The 16,635-nt window shown below is 40.6% G+C and overlaps 1 protein-coding gene across 9 annotated transcripts in view; it reads right to left on the minus strand.

Annotated features, from left to right (window-relative positions):
* RIPOR2 (RHO family interacting cell polarization regulator 2) overlaps positions 1 to 16,635 on the minus strand; it is a 167,976-nt gene that overhangs the window by 48,914 nt on the left and 102,427 nt on the right. For all 9 annotated transcript variants that reach the window (XR_001596404.2, XM_016140880.2, XM_016140887.2 and 6 more), the window contains one exon: positions 1,039 to 1,165. Coding sequence is in view for 8 of the 9 variants with exons in the window: in XM_016140880.2 (XP_015996366.2) it covers positions 1,039 to 1,165 (127 nt within the window). In the remaining variant the exon portion in view is untranslated. The remainder of the gene's footprint in view (positions 1 to 1,038; positions 1,166 to 16,635) is intronic.

Raw genomic sequence — 16,635 nt, forward strand, 5'->3', positions numbered from 1 at the left:
GACAATACAGGTCAAAGCACATTAGGCCCCTCAGCGCATAGGACTTTTGTAATGTTAGAAAAACTGAAGGCAAACTTTACCCCATGTTACCTATTTCATCACCTATGATTTCTTTCTTTCTTGAGTTCCTCTAAGTCTTATTTTAGATGAGGAGAAATTCCAAGGAAACTAGGAGACTAACTTTCCTATGTCTGAATGACATCTGCTCCCTGGGGGTCCATCTGCAAAGGTAGTCTTTATCCACTGCATAACTTCATACCAAACAGTCTCCCAAATCGGGATGCGATGAAAATGTGCTTCAAAAAGGGGTGGAATTTCAAATGGTATTACAAAGCTATTGCAATTGAAATAGTATAATAGCGGCATAAAAACAGACACATAGATCAATGGAACAGAACTAAGAGCCCAGAAATAAACGTTGCAAAGGATATATATAGAAATATATACGGTGTTGCAAAGGATATATATAGAAAAAAAGCCTTTATCATTCTCTAAGAAAAAATGCAAATATCCACCTCCAAATAGGCAATAGACATGCCTTAACTGGTTATTCCCAAGATAAATACAAAGGAAAAAAAAACTTATGAAAGGACATTTAACCTTATTAGAGATGACAAGATACCAGAAAAGATTTTAGAAAATGCTTGGTTATCAATAAATGTGTGAAAAAGGCAAATCTGTCCTTGCTGGTTAAAGGATAAATAGGTTCTAATATTTGGAGGCACTTTGACAATACTTATCAAAAGATCTAAAAAAAGGTGGTGGGGGGGATTAGGGGTAGGGGTAGGAAGAGCTATCCACATATATTAGTAGCTTATCCTAAATCTTCAGCCATCTTTTTTGTAGGAGGAGTTCAAAATGATAGAAAAGAAACCACAGCACTTCATTTTGGTATATTACATCCTTTTCATCAAAGAGATTAAAATAACACATGTGTGTGTGTGTTGACAAGGCCGCCTGCACACAGATCCTCTTTATAGTGTCAAGGCTCACATCCTTCTTAAGCTGCATCCCAGGAGAGACCCACACACGACTTGCCTGGATCGCCGCTCCTGAAGGCCGCTGAACCCCGCGAACGACTGGCTTCTAATGATGCCATTGGGCCCTCCCGGGGAGGAGGACTGGGATCCTACCAACATGATTTCCGGGAGTCGGGCTGGTAGTCCTGAAAGACAGGGGCAAGATAATGGCAAATTACAGGCATGTTCAGACACAACACACTAAACTTGTCAACAATGAGAAAAGTGTGGCACAAGGTCAAATGAGGTGAGTCACGAGGCCGTTAGATGCTTGTAAAGCTTCTTTCTGCCACGTTCTTCCTAAGCCAAAGGGTTCAGCTCTCAGGTGAAGAAGAAAAGATACCTACCTCTGGAGACATAAATAAAAATAAGTTATATACAATTAGCAGTCATGTTAGGATTCCTCTAGGGATTAAAAAAAAAAGATTCGACCATACCTTCAAAAAACATGAAAACTTTTTAATATTTACTTCCATTCGACAACAGCAAAAACATGGAAATAGGCCAAGTCAAAGTTTCAGCCAGGTCCTGCATCACATTCAAAACACAGTCAGGTTGTAGGGTACAATTCTATGCTTAGAAGTCATAAAACTAAAAAAATGAGGTTTCTTTAGAGATGAACTTACTTAAACTTTTTCTACTTTTTTCTACCCCTATGCATACTTGGAAAGATAGATCATGTCACTATTGTGGCAGTGCAAAATAAGAAGAGAGCTCTCAAGAATGCAGTGATAATCTAGGTTAAGATAAAAACCCCAGAGAAGAGGCAAGAAAGAAAAATGCAGCAAAAAAACATTCCCCAGTTCAGTCACTTGCTCCCTTCCCTAAAGACTTAACACAACTGACCAAGATACACTATCAAACACAACTTCACCTGGACAGAAGCCCCAGGTTATTTCCTGTAGGGTAGTGGTCCCCAATCTTTTTGGCACTGGGGACTGGTGCTCCTATGAGAATCTAATGCCTGATGATCTGAGGTGGAGCTGAGGCAGTGATGCTTGTGCCGGGGAGTGGCTACAAATACAGATAAGTTTTGCTGGCTAGCCCACCGCTCACCTCCTGCTGTGAGGCCCGGTTCCTAACAGGCCATGGACTGATTGATACCAGTCCTTGGCCCGGGGGTTGGGGACCCTTGCTCTAGAGGATTGCCCTAGGAAGAGTCAGAACACATACCATTGTCTTAGCAGGTGACCTCAGTCCAGAGAAGGGGAGGGGTCGCAGGAGAAAGGGGAGGCAGCTACAGTCCAGATTAAAGACTTCCAAAGTAGTGAGTTCGAAGAGCATCAACAGTTGCCCTTTAAAGACCCAGCCAGCAAGAAAAGCTGAGAAACGACAGCAGCAGAACTCTCGTAGTCCATCTGGAAGCAATGAAGAGCCACCTTCACTAGACCCTACTCAAAGCTATTCAAAGTGGCTCTGCAAAGGGAGGAGGTCCCAGTGAGTCCTTTCTCAGAGAGGACACGTGGCCTCCTCCCCCATGCTGCTGCATGCAGGTCTTTAAGTCCCCTCCCTTCCTCCTCGCCTCCCTCCCCACTCCCTCCAGAAGAAAGCAGCTCTGAGGTTTCTATGCATTCTTGCAGGGGACAGGTGCTGACTCACTGGCCATAGGCAACAGGCTTGCTCTTTCATCTGGGTAGGACAGGAATCCCACCCAGTCCAGTGTGGATAGAGTATGAGTGTGGGGAGGAAGGGTAGCTTAAGTTTTAGAGCATTCTCTAGAAGTTTTAAGGTAATAAAGTGGAAGTATGTACATGCAGTAAAATTATTATCTAGTGCACGAATGGCAGGATAAAAATGCAGTTGCAACTAATGCTCTTTGGTTACTTCTCCCCACTCCCAAAGCTCAAAAATAACCATAATTCACTTAAATCTTTAGTGAGGTGCACCGAAATGCTCTTTACTGTTTACTAAGAGAAAATACCTATATTTGTGCCTTGCTATCTTTGTGTCACATCCAAACTTGTAATAGCAAGAAAACACCGTAGTTCATATTCTTTCTGTGCTCAATAATTATATAACCAAAACCCCACGTTAAAGTCTCGATTTGGAAAATTTTATTAGTATTGTATCTCACTTTCTACATTATTGTTCAATAAGTCTACTACATATTGGAGCTTTTTGATCACAGGAAAGACAAAATATTTGAAATCTTTTAACTGTATGGGTTGTCTTGAATTTCTAGAAAATATTTTTTAAACTAAAAGCTTTTTTTTTTTTCTCTAATCCATTAGATCACTGGTTTCGATTCCAGTACTGATGACCAGCTCTCACTCCCAGCATTCCAATTTAATTAATATGGAATTTGACCTGGCTACTGGGATTTCTAAAAGGTCTTCAGGTGATTCTGATGCTCAGCAAAGAAAAAAAATGATGCTGAATTGGTTGACACTTTTAAACTTTATTTAAAATAATCTGCTACAATTTCTCAAATCTAACTTTTAAAATATTCTATTCTGTGTTAAATAAGCCTGTTTTTGCAAAGTTTAAATGTTTTATTAAATTAATCAAACACGAGAGAGTAAAACACATGAGCCAGATTGTGCAAAAATTTTTCTTCTTTTTCTGTAATAGGTAAGATAGCTTCTTGAGAACAAAACAAATGTCAGTCCTGGATTCTAACACTGTAAAATGTTTTGGGGTGAGTAAAACCTCAGAAGCTTTTCATTATTTACACGTTGAATGGATGGCCACTAGGAACGTGTCTGGGTGAGCATTTTTAATGTTTTGTTTTGTCTTTTTGGTCTTAGAAATGATGATTATCAGTCAGGAAAGAATTTGGAGAAGAGCTGGTTTAGCTGAGATCTCTATCCTGCTGTCAACTGGCCTAAAGGCTGACCCGGGGCCCAAGGAGAGTCATAAAACAAGTGTGTGAGCCCAGCCACTATGGGAAGTTGGGGTCTTAGAGAAAGGAAGGAGTAGGTTGGGATGGAGTAGAGCCCAGGTATTAGGGACAAGAGCATGTAAAACTCTGAAATGGGGAAGGGGAGTACTTCGCTGCCAGTCCTCCAGCTCCCTCAGCCCTTCCCCAGTTCCAAGTTCTTTTGCAACTCTCTATGATCATCTTTTTGAGGATTCCACTTCCACCTCTTGGCACCCTAAGTCTTCAGGTAGCTCCCCAGCTTCCTAGAAGCCCCACAGACCTGATTTCTACTCCTCTACCAGCAAAACCTCCACAGAAGCCACAATACTCATTTTCAGGCTTGAAGGACTTAGAACCAGTTACCCCCACCAGATTCATTTGTATTTTAATTGCAGATGCTCTTTGAGACCAAAAGCCTTCATCTAAAGGACTACAGCTCCTCTTCCCGTAAGTGGCCTGAGATGACCTCCGAAAATGGTTCCCTATTTACTTGACCCAGAAAACCTCACAAAATCACACAAATCAAGAGGTTCAAATCTTTGTGCTCACTTTAAGAACACTTGTGTAACTGCCCATGCCAAGAGTATGTATATCAAGAGTATATATATCTGAAAATCCACCAAGTATCTGAAGGATGTCACTTTACAGAAGCAATATGTGCCATTCCGTCGTTACAATGGTGAAGTTGGTCAGTATGCCAGGCCAAACGATGGGGCTGGACACGGGGTCAGCAGCTTAAAAAGAATGCTAATTTTTGTTGCACATGCTTAAAAATGATTTCTAAGAAATAATGTATTGAGTTTTATAAGTTCTGATTATACCAGAACAATTCTGAAGTCCTTATGAGTTCTGAGCTTTGTACTGACTTCTTTATTTTCACCTGCAAAACTTCAGACGAAAGATCTTGGATTGATCTTGGGATTATCACGTTAAGCAAAAAAGTCAGATAGAAAAGTTGAGAACCATGTGTTTTTACTTACATGTGAAATACGAAACTGAAAGCAACAAACTAATAAGACAAACAAAGATTCATGGACATGGACAACAGTTTAGTGGCTACCATAGGGAAAGAGGAAGAGGCAGATAAGGGTAAAAGGGGCCAAATATATGATAATGAAAGGAAATTTGACTTTGGGTGGTGAACACACACACTGCAATGTACATATGACATGTGGAATTGTACACTTGAAACCTATATAATTTTACAAACCAATACATTTAATTTAAAAAAGAATATCATGCTAGGTGAAATAAGTCATATGGAAAAAGCCAAGAACCATATGATTTCACTCATATGTGGGATATAAAACTGAAAGCAACAAATGAATGAACGAGACAAACAAAAACTCATAGACACAGACAACAGTATGGTGGTTGCGAGAGGGAAAGGAGGGTGGGGGGAGACAGAAGAAGGTAAAGGGGGTCAAATATACGGTGACGGAAGGAGACCTGACTTTGGGTGGTGGGCACGCAATGAGGTAAAAAGTCTTTTAGAGAGATGACTGTGCTCCGGGAGTATGCACCATGCCCACCATGTTGCTAAGGATCCCCAGATGCCGTATCTGAAAATTAAAAAATTCCACAGAAAACAACAAACTCTTCTTTGGATGTGCTACTTGAAAGTTCCAGGGCTCTGAAAAATGCTTCCTGTCTCCAAATGATTGACTCCTCACCTGGTCTTTAAAGTCCAAAAAGGTTTTCAGTCTTAAGCAAACGGTGGAGCTGCTCTGGTTTGTTCCTCACTTTGCCTTGTCCCAGGAGGCCCCGGCTGTCCCACTAGGCATCCACCCCACCCGGCCACTCTCACAACCCATGGGAAGAAGGGATTCTTTCTGGGAAAGTCCCAAGCACCTACTAGGAGATGAACAAACCTTACTGCTCTGAGCTGAGCCTCTTGATACAGAAGCGAGAAAGCCACAGTTATTTTTCTTCTTCCTATTGTGAAAACCGCCGCTTTCTTCCCTGCTCTGCAGTGCTAGGATGCAATTAAACATGTGCCAGGGTCTTTCGAAATGAGAACAAGTACAGGATTTTACATTTTCGGTATAACATGGTAACACAGGTACACTGGCCTTGGTGGGTGCCAGGAGCCACCACATGACCTGAAGCTCTTGATTCTGTTTAAATTAGAAGGTAGCTTATCAAATCAATAGGCAGTTTTTAAAGAAGCGCCCCGAGTCTGGAGAGCGGGGTCTGGAGAAGGGGCTGATAACATGAGATCAAGGGATCAAGAGCTCCCCCTTTACCCACCAGATCTCATGCATTGTTTGGACCAGAAATAAAAGGTTCAACATGAGTGCAATTCAGAGGGGGAAACAGCTGGCTCCCTGGAAAATCTAGCAAGATGACTTAAGAATAAATGAATGAGTGGTAGAAGTCAACCTCAGAGGGTTACTGGCAGGATGGGTGATAAAAGTCATTGTCACATAGTAGACACAGGCAGTAGGCCATAAAGTGCAGCTCATGGTAATGCTGCCTGTACAAGTAGTAAAAGTGGAAGAAAAATGTTTGGAAAGTTCTGTCTAGGTGACAGTTCTATTTCCTGTTATATATTATACAAACTGGTATTTTGGCTTATGCTTTCCTGTGAGTTAGCTTAGCCTGAGTGAGCAAGCCTGTTTCCCTAAATTTGAACAACTCCTATAGGGGACCCCATAAGGTTAGGTGTGCTAAGAAATGGGCCCTGGTAGCCCAGCGACAGGCCGACCTCCTTCAACACCTGTCAAGCACAAATCTTCAAACTGACTGGTGCAGAGTGGAAGTGCTGGAGGCATCAATTAACCTAGAAAGTAACTGGACAAACCATCTAGTCAACTAGAAGGAAAGCCAGTACTGATTGTTAGAGCTAAGTACACTGAAATCAGAATCATTAGATTATTTTTAGTTTATCCGAGCATAAAAGCATTCTTCTGTATTAGGAAATTACAGAAAAGTAGAAAGAAGACAGGGCAGGGAGGGGAAGAGAACCATACTGTTTCTGTCACCCAAAGACATCACCAGTATAATTTTGGTATATATCACTGTCTTCAACTCTTTCCTTTCCATTTAAAACATGATAATTTTGAGCATGTTGCATGCTAAATTTTATATCCTGCTTTTTCCATTAGATTCTTTTTTTAGAGCTATGCTGAGAGGTTTATAAATTAGCTTTTCTCTTAAGCTATTTTTAAAAGGGTATTTAGGTCTCTCCCAGATTCCATGTGCTCCTCTGGATAATAAAAGAAAATCTAACCAGTGCACATTAGATATGCTTTTGATTTCTGATGTTAAGATATGACCAAAGGCAAGGTGAACCACTGAGAGGATGGCATGAAGGTTTCTTTTTAGGAAATGAGGGAACATATCCACATGTGTACAGGCTTGAGTTGCAGGACATCAAACACCATGAATTTAAAAACAACACAATAGCTGGACATCACTGCCCTCACTCTTGTAGAGTAAGGTTTTTATGGCGTTTTCCTCTTTTTACTTAACCAAATCCTCTAAGAAAAATAAGGTATTCTGGAAGATCCCTATCAATGATAAAAAATATAAGAGACATCTGTGATTTTTTAATAAAGACAGTAAGGATATCTTAGTTCTTGCTAAAGCTTTTCTCATGAGGGGAGAATGTCGACTTAAAAACCAATAGTTGCCATAGTTACAAAGCTATGCTACTCCCACAAGTTAGACTGAGACCAACCGTGTGAGATAAGGCAATGACCAGTAGGTAAACTGGCAGGCTGAGGGCAAAAATAAAAAATTCTATAATCAATTCAAGTGCTTCTGATGCCAAGGATAAGAGCTGGCAAAGGAGCATGACTGAACCCTCTTTTTTTGGTGGGGGTGTGTGTTAGAAGTGTTCCAAAACTTTGCAGTAATGATTGTGCACCTGTATACATTTACTAAAGCTAAAACTGTACACTTAAGATTAGCACATTTTATGGTAGGCGAATTTTACATCACTAAAGCTATTAAAATCACTATCAATTTCTAGAAAGAGTCATCATTCCTTCTGCAAGAGTGAGTGCCAAGAAATTGGGACTTGAAAAGGAAAAGCTGAAGCAGTAATAACCACCTGAGAGTTAAATGCTTTTGTGACTTGATCCTTTCCCCCAGTGAGGCCACATGAGATGCAGGACACTGGCCCCGCTTCGCTTTCTGAGTCGTTTCTTCCAGCCTTGTTTGTGTTCCTCCACTCTCCTCTCCTAACAATGCCATCCTGTTTATGCTCCCCACAACCTGGTCAATAGTAGAAGTATAATTCAGTTGTCTGATAGAGACATGTGGGCCAGATGTAAATAGCCTGCTAGGCTGAGTGATAATTTAAGATGAATCCTAAAAATAGATGTCTGCTTATTATATGGTTGCAAAGTACCTATTACAGAACAGTTGACTAATCTTTTAAAAAAAGTAGATGTACTCAAGTCATTGGCTATTTTTTTATGTACTGCTTTAAAATAAGTCAAGGCAATGCTAATATTTGCTTTTCAGTTGTCAACATTGTTTGCTAACCAAATGATAAATGCACGCGTGATACCTAACACTGATTGACAAAGACAAGTAATGTGCATGGATGAAAAAATTTATAGTACAACTCAATACAGCCTTGCTCCTCTGAAGGAGATAGAAGAACCAAGATGGCCTTTAGGACAAGTACTAAATTTGCTGAACCTCCAATTGGTATCTGTAGAATGAGAGTAGCGTTTCCTCCCCCATTTTAACAGACACACATTGTAAGGTTCAACTGAGATCAAACCATTATTCGACCCTACCATCACAAGGCCACTCGGACATTTTCTAACCTGACTTCCCATCAACCTCATGGATGGCAGGAATTCTGCTGAAAAACATACACAAAATAAAGAAATGCTTTACTAAAGGTAAAGTGCTTGAGAAACACAAACATTGCAGTAATGAAGACTTAGGTTCAACTAAATTGGAAGTAAAGAAAAGAGCTCATTTTCAGATCTCCAGAGACTGATATAGATGGTTCTCTTTTCACACTTCCTAAGACTCCACCAATCAACACATAATTATTAGGTATGTATTAAATGATTGACACTAGCAGGATGGTACATGCAGTCCAAGATCCAAAGAGAACCAGAGACTAATCCATGCTTTAAGCAGCTGTAATAATTTCATTAGCAAAGATGATATGACTGTACCTAAGCAGATGGGAGACAATTTGTGATGTAAGAAATAATAGAGAGACATTTGAAGTGGTACCTATTTCTCGGTGCTCCAAGGAAAGCAGCAGAGAGGACAGGAATGTAGACTCTCGAGTCAGACAAATCTAGGCTCCATTTGGGTTCCATCATTTACAGCTGTTTGAACTTACGCACGTTACTTAACTTCTCTGAATCCCTATCTCCTCATTTTACTGCAGAGAATTTTTGTGAGGTGCAAATGAGATAATACACACAATGCCTGGCATGTCGTAAGTTAGCTTTTAATAATAATTTAAAATAATAGAATTTTCTAAAGAGAGAGGAAGATAAATGAGACAGGAGAAGCCAGAAAGTTTTATAAAGAAGAAAAAATTGGCTACATACAGGAGAATGGGTGTGATCTGAACAGGTCAAATTGAGAGAAGTGGGAAACTTGCATCTTTTTAAAGATAGCAATTTTTAGATAATTAAAAAACTGAACTCCTTTAAACACTGATAAGGACTAAAACATAGGTACTTTGAGAACCCAGTTCAAAAGTCGATTTAAAAAAAAACTCGATTTTGAAATACTGTGAAGCTTACAAAAAGTTGCAAGAAAGTATAAAAAGCTCTCATCTATCCTTGACCCAGGTTCACTGTTTGTTGACATTTGTCACATTTTACTTTGTCATCTTCCCTTATTATTTAATATTATGCCTATTATTTTCTGAATTGCCTGAAAGAAATTTGCATAATCACTTACATATACATTTTGCTCTTCCCCTTTGAGCAATTTGCAAGTATGATGCAAATTTACTCTTAAACTCATCAATGTGTATTTCCTAAGAACATGGGTATTCACCCACAAAACCTCAATACAATTACCGATATTGGGAAATCTAACATCAACACAATATTATTTTCTCACACACAGACCTTATTCAAATTTCACCCATTGTCCCAATCATGTTCTGTATGTTGTCCCTCTACCCCATTCTAGGAGCTCCTGCCATGCGTCTTTAGTCTTCTTCATCTGCAACGGTTCCTTGGCCTTTCACAGCATGACATTTTTATAGAGCACAGACCAGCTATTTTATAGAGCGATCTTTGGTCTAGGTTTGTCTGATGCTTTCTCGTAATGAGATTCAGGCCATGCATTTTTGGCCGTGACATCGCATTAGTGACATTATTGTCCTTCTCAAGGCATTGCATCGGAAGACACAAGCAGTCACCTGGTTACATCACTGGTGATGTTAACTTTCATCACTTCGTTAAGGTGCTGTTGGCTCGTTTCTCCCTTGGAAAGTTACCATTTTTGCCTTTCTAATTGATAAGTGGTTGGTAAGAAGGTACTTTGAAGCTATGCAAATATCTTGTTTCTTTAATCCATGAGTTTTGGCATCTGTTGATGATTCTTGCCCACATCGATTACTACCATGATGGTGGCAAAACGTTACTCTTTGAATGCAATCATTTTTTCCTACTGTAAGAAAGCTTTTCTCGATCCTTTTATTTTTTGTTCATTTCTTTATTGTCAGGTGGACTCATAGATTCTTATTTTATATGACAGGTTTAATCCCTTACTATCATTTGCTGCAAAAGCCAACTGTTTCTTTTTCTTGTTTAAAAATTTGTTAAATTTAAATCTTAGTAATTTTTGAATAGGTGATATATCCTTTGGAATACAGAAGTAGTACACATATAAAATATGATAATTCAAAATGGCAAAAGTGTACAGTAGGTGACAATGGCACTTTACTTCCGTGGTATTTTTCCCAAGAACTCTTAACTCCAGTCCAGTCATGAGAAAAGCATTGAACCAATTCAAAGTGAGGGACATTCTACAAAGTATCGGACCAGGACTCCTCAAAACTGTCCAGGTCATCAAAAACAAAGAAAGAGGAACCTAAGGAGACCTGACTGAATGTAATGTGGTACATAGGATGGGATTCTGGGGCAAACAGAGGACATTAGGTAAAATCTATGGAAACCTGAATGAAGTATGGACTCCAGTTAATAATAATGTATCACTGCTGGCTCATTAGTTATATTAATGTAAGACGTTAACGATAGGGGAAACTGGGTTGGGGGTATGTGGGAACTCTCAACGGTCTGCAACTTTTCTGTAGACCTAAACTATTCTAAAACAAAGCACTGATTTTTAGAAAAGTATAGTGTATGTCGTGTCCCTCCTACCATTTCCCCAAGCTGCAGAGTTCTCTTTCCAAGAGGAATCAGTGAAGGTCTCATGTATTGCTCTGCCTTTAAAGAAGGCCTTTAAACCCAAATACTTAATTACCTCTCTGTTCTCATAACTCACCACTTTATAGGAAGGAAATGAGGATGTTCTTATTAGGAACTGAGTTCCACAGCATCTTAGAAACAATTACATGCTCATCTGTATTCAGCGTTCCAAAGTAACCAAATGCCTTCTTCTCTCGGAATTTTGCCCACTCTCTGCTCCCTTCAGGGATGCGCGCCTGCTCCAAAGCCCTTTTAACCCCTGAACATTGAGTTCCAACCTTCCACGAAACCCTCCTGGATTCATCAGTGATGCTGCCTCTCTTGTCCTAAGTAACCAGATCCACTCCTTGTTAGTGACCACTATTCCAGAGTGTCACTTGTCTGAGAATTCTAAAATAAAGACTTTTATTGGTTTTCCATCACCCACACTCTCTGCATGTATATATCCTTCATGTGGCCACCTTGGAGTGTGGCCAAGGAATCACCCACACCAAATTCATTTGGGATATGGTTTAACAATGCAGACACTGAACTCACCAGACCAACTAATGCAGACCTGTGAGAGCAAGACTCACACATGCGGTGTTAAACAAGAAGCACATAAAAGTATAAGAACTTCTGCAGGACCAGTAGTTTCCAAAATAGGTTCTGCAAAGCATCCCAGAGATCTGTGGCTAGGGCAGGGATGGCCCTATGTTTATTTGAGTAGTTGTTTTATAGTTTATATTTGTTCACAAAATGCCATTTGTACAAAAAGACTGAACACTTTGGAAACCATCGCCTTTGCTGCTGTGGGTCTAGGCCAGGTCTGTCATCATTTGTCCAGTTCCTAGAATGCATGCCATGTATGGATGGAGATGAGGCGAAGCTAGAGGTGGAGGGAGACACCATTTTGGGACACCACCGCGGCAAGCCAGGCACCTCCCTGGGCACCAAATCTTGTGCCCTGTGCTTGTTGAGACAGCTGGGGGCTCCAGGGCCTTTGTAACAGAGGCTGAAAACCCAGGACACTGAGGAGCTGTTTCTCCACAGACAGCTTGAGGCTGAGGTCCTCCTTCTGGCCACAAGCTCAGGAATCTGGCCAGTGTACTCTCACAGATGGAGTTTGAAGAGGAGCTTGACAGTGTAATCATAGAGGTGACTGCAGTCCAACATGACCTGGGTCAGTGGGGCAAGGCGGCACTGCCCAGGTGTCGTCACTGACACGGACCGGGACATGTCCAGAGAGTCGAACAGTTTGGAAGAAGCTAAGTTCACACTTCAGGTAGTCGAACATTGCCACTGTTATCTGGGAAAAGTTGTTAATGTCACTCTCGCCAACCTCATCCAGCTGCTCGTCACTCATCTGAAGGTCGCTGGGGAACCCGGGATTTTTGGTGTGGTATTCCATCTTCGTTCTCAGCAGTTTGAGGTAAATGCTGGAAGCTATCCACACCCCTCACTCAGGTGGCCCCACATCCCGCTCATGTCACTCAACCCGTTTTTGTATTTCACAGAGTCCTTCAGGACATATGGATGTCCACCTCCAGAAGTTTGCGGAACACGCAGCAGAACTTTCAGCAGAGCACAGCATTGCTGGAGAGGGGCAGCCGGTTGGCATCTGACCGAGAGGTCTGTGCCCCTTTCTCATGGTGGGTGCCCAGCACGAACGTTCTGGCGTTTTTCCTTTACAGTCACTTGATGCTGCTAGTCATCTTGCTCACAACCTGGCCGAGGCTACAGGGTGCCCCCCATCCCTCAAGATCTCGCTTCCCCCAAATGCTGCCCTGATGCTGCCATGCTGCAGGGAGGACGGCTGGCAAGGCCCCAGTGGACCAGGGAAAGCAGCGGCAGCAGAGGCAGGACCCAGGCTGGGCCCAAGGAAGGAAGGCGGGAGGGGGAGGAGAAGTGGGGAGCAGACACCAACTATTTCTTGAAGCATTTTCTGAGCAGCTCAGCAGAGGAATCTTGCCTTTTGGACTAGAAAATTTTGTATTTCTGGTGGGAATTAACATACCTGTGGAGTCACTTGTATTACAATTATTTTCCTGAACTTCTCATCTCTTTAATCAAACTACCAACTTCTTGAGGGTAGGCACCATCTGTCTGTATCAACGTCTTTGATTCTTAGTACCCTACAGGATACAGAAGCATTGGTTCTGAAGCCAGGACCCAGGTTTCACCCAAGTCACCAGTCAGTCCTGTCTAAGCTCCAATTTTTCCTGTCAATAAAATGCAGATATGAATACCTAAGTCTCTTGTTGTAAAAGAAAATGAGATAACATATGGAAAGGCCTTAGCGTGGGGTAATAGTCTTTCCTATTAACTAGAACTCCACTTTGAAGCTGTATCTGACTTTCATCAATCACATGGAATGTACTAATTACAAAACACACTCACATATACAGGTGAAGAGACATACAGAAATAACGAAATCTAACATTACTGCTCCCCTCTTTCTCTCTTTTATTCCCTCTCCAAACAATGGCAGCAGAGCATGGTGAAGCTATTTTAAGGGTCTGGCTGAATCTTTTGAGGAGTAAAGAAAAAAATGTTAATAGCACGTCTACTTACTGGGACAGTCAGCTGTAGGAGCTTCTAGATAATTGACACCATTTCAGCCTGGGGAAATGAAAACTCTTTTTTTTTTCCATTTTGGTGGATTAAATAAATACAGGGAGTAGCAGCTGGCCTCACGATAATTAGAAGAGAGATGATTCAGGACATAAAACTTGCTAAATCTCATGAGAGGTTGAGTGGATTTTGACTAACATTGTCATACTCATTTTAAAATGCAAAGTCTAGAATACTCATAGACCTTCATTTTGTGTAAAATGAAGTATATCAAAAACAAGACCAACTGTTTCCTGGTTTGAAGGAAAAAACATTTTGCACTTCAATGAAGGTTGATGCTATTAGCAATAATAAGCAAATTTACATATATTTTGAAAGCCTGCAAAACCCACGAAATAAAAAGGGAAAAATCTCTTGGGAACAGGGTCCTCATAGACAGATTGGCTGGTGCTGCTGAGAGAAAAATACACCCACTACAAACCTTTATTTTTTGATCACCAGATTAAAAAAACAACCCTCCGTTACAGAAGAAAATGGCCCCGTGCCTAGCGTTACCAACCCCTCGGGCATTCCTGCATGCAGCCTGTTTACCCCTAGAGCTTGGTGATTCATTTCTAGCTAATGGTGATTGTTGCTCTTTATTTCAAACTAGCATCAAAATGATACTGACATCTTCTACTGCTATTTGACTTTATCGAAATTACCGTTTTTATAAGCTCTTATTTTTTATTGTTTTCATTAGAAATGAGACACATCTCTGGAAATTCTAAACAGAAAACCCATTAGGTTCTGGGGGAATGTACCCGACAGCGTGCTACGCTGGGAGTATAATGACGCACCATGTACTTGTTCCCTTGCCTAGCACGTGTGACTGACACTGGCATTCATGAATGGGCATGAGAGTCAGATAGAACATGGATTGAGCTTCATAAATAAAGCTGCATGGTGCATTTCATCTCAGAGAAAGGATAAGAAGTTATCTCAAAGCTTTTCCAATATGGCCTACATATTCAAACTAATACATATTTCATATGGTCAATTTATTTCTGCCCATCCAAACACATAAATTGAATTGATGAAGGACTGACTGACAATTATGTGATAACAAATATAGCTAAAAATATGGGTTCGATTATGGTCACATGATCATGGCCTTTGTTTGAGCTGAGAGGTTACAGTTAAGCCCCTGCAACACAAAGGTAACACAACGGACTTAAAACTAATGCAGTCCTTTCAAATTTGAGTTACATGCGTCATTTTATTCCTGCTGTTATGGCAACACTTTTAAAAGCAGCATTTCAAATGTTTAGCATCCTGGCATCTTATTATAGCCTTGAAAATAATACACGAGGGTATGAAGTGCTGCTCCTAGGGACTTTAAAAGGGGCCTGGTGCTCATAAAGAGATGCAGTTTGAACACCTGGCCTCCTCTGCTCTGGTCCCTAGAGCTCTCTAACTTGTTTTTTTCTACCAAAAAAAAAGGAGTGAGGGCTCATCCAGGGGAGAAAAAACTTAAAGAATTCATGTGGGAAGATGCGAATTATTATTCAGTCTCTATCCTGTGGCTGCATTGTGAACAAGATCTTCCTTCATGACCTTATGTATTTCGTTCTCCTGATTACAGCCTGCGCCATACAGTTTTTAGGTCTGAAAATGATGGTGTGTCCAGATCGACTTCAACTGCTTATTATTAGGTATCAGAACGATTCACTTACGCAACTTGAATTTTATAGAAAGACTTCTCACAACCCACACTTATTATGAAAATTAATCGTTGATAAAGGGATATTCGTGTTGGAGTGAACCTGTTACGTGAATCAGTGACTTGTTGTGTTTGTACCACAGTGTGATAAAAGTATAGAAATGTTTGGTAAGGTATGTATGTATTTTTTTTAAAGCAATATACAAATAGAAAGATGTGTTTGCTGAGGAAATGAGCTAGCTGAATTGTTGGCATTTTCTAGTCGTTACATATTGATAGAAATTTATGTGTCGTGTTTAATTCTTTATGCCTTGTAGTGAATTTCTCTGAAATTTCACCTTTTTCTTACCAAATCTGTGGCATTTTGTATGAAGTCATATGAATTATTACTAAACAAAGTATAGCTGATAAAAAGAAAAACAAGGAAGAAAACTATGACAGATTCATTTCAGAAGAACCCAGTGTCAAAAAATTATTCTAAGATTCTAACAGAATGAGGCTGTGTACGCAAGTGCCATCAAATGCCAGCAGTTTCAAAGTTGAACGGCTTCCCAGAGGCCTGTACACATGTTCTCCGCGTGGTAATTTTAGCAAATTAAACTGCTATAATAGGGGTAGTGGTTTCATTACTGGTCCTTGCTGCTGCATACCAAGAAGGTGGCCATATGAATAACATCTGCTGAGTTATTTTTGGTTGCCAAAAGCAAATAATTTACAATCAGAATGCAAAGTAGTTATGTATAGCTATGTGCAAATACCTAGATTATTAACCAAGCAGAATTATGTTCCTTTTTATGGTACACTCAGGGTAGTAAGGTAACTTTCACTCTTAGCTTTATCTATGACCCTTTCCTCCATTCACTGTCCTTACTACGGGGAGCCAGATCCATTTTTATAGAGTAAATGAGGGGTTGGGAAGGTTTTCCCAGGACTACCTGTGTCCCCTAACTCACCGTAAATCACTTCACTCTCATGAGCTTTAAACCCTGTTCTCTCCTAGGCCATTCCCTATGAGCACTCAGAATTTACACTCAGAATCCTGGGTCACACCAGAATTGTTTGAAGGGTCACTTTTTGCTTTATGAGACTCAAATCTTACTCTGTAATACTTGGCCTTCTTCTGGCCCT

The sequence above is a fragment of the Rousettus aegyptiacus genome, unplaced genomic scaffold (assembly GCF_014176215.1).
Source record: "Rousettus aegyptiacus isolate mRouAeg1 unplaced genomic scaffold, mRouAeg1.p scaffold_m13_p_17, whole genome shotgun sequence".
Lineage (NCBI taxonomy): Eukaryota > Metazoa > Chordata > Mammalia > Chiroptera > Pteropodidae > Rousettus > Rousettus aegyptiacus.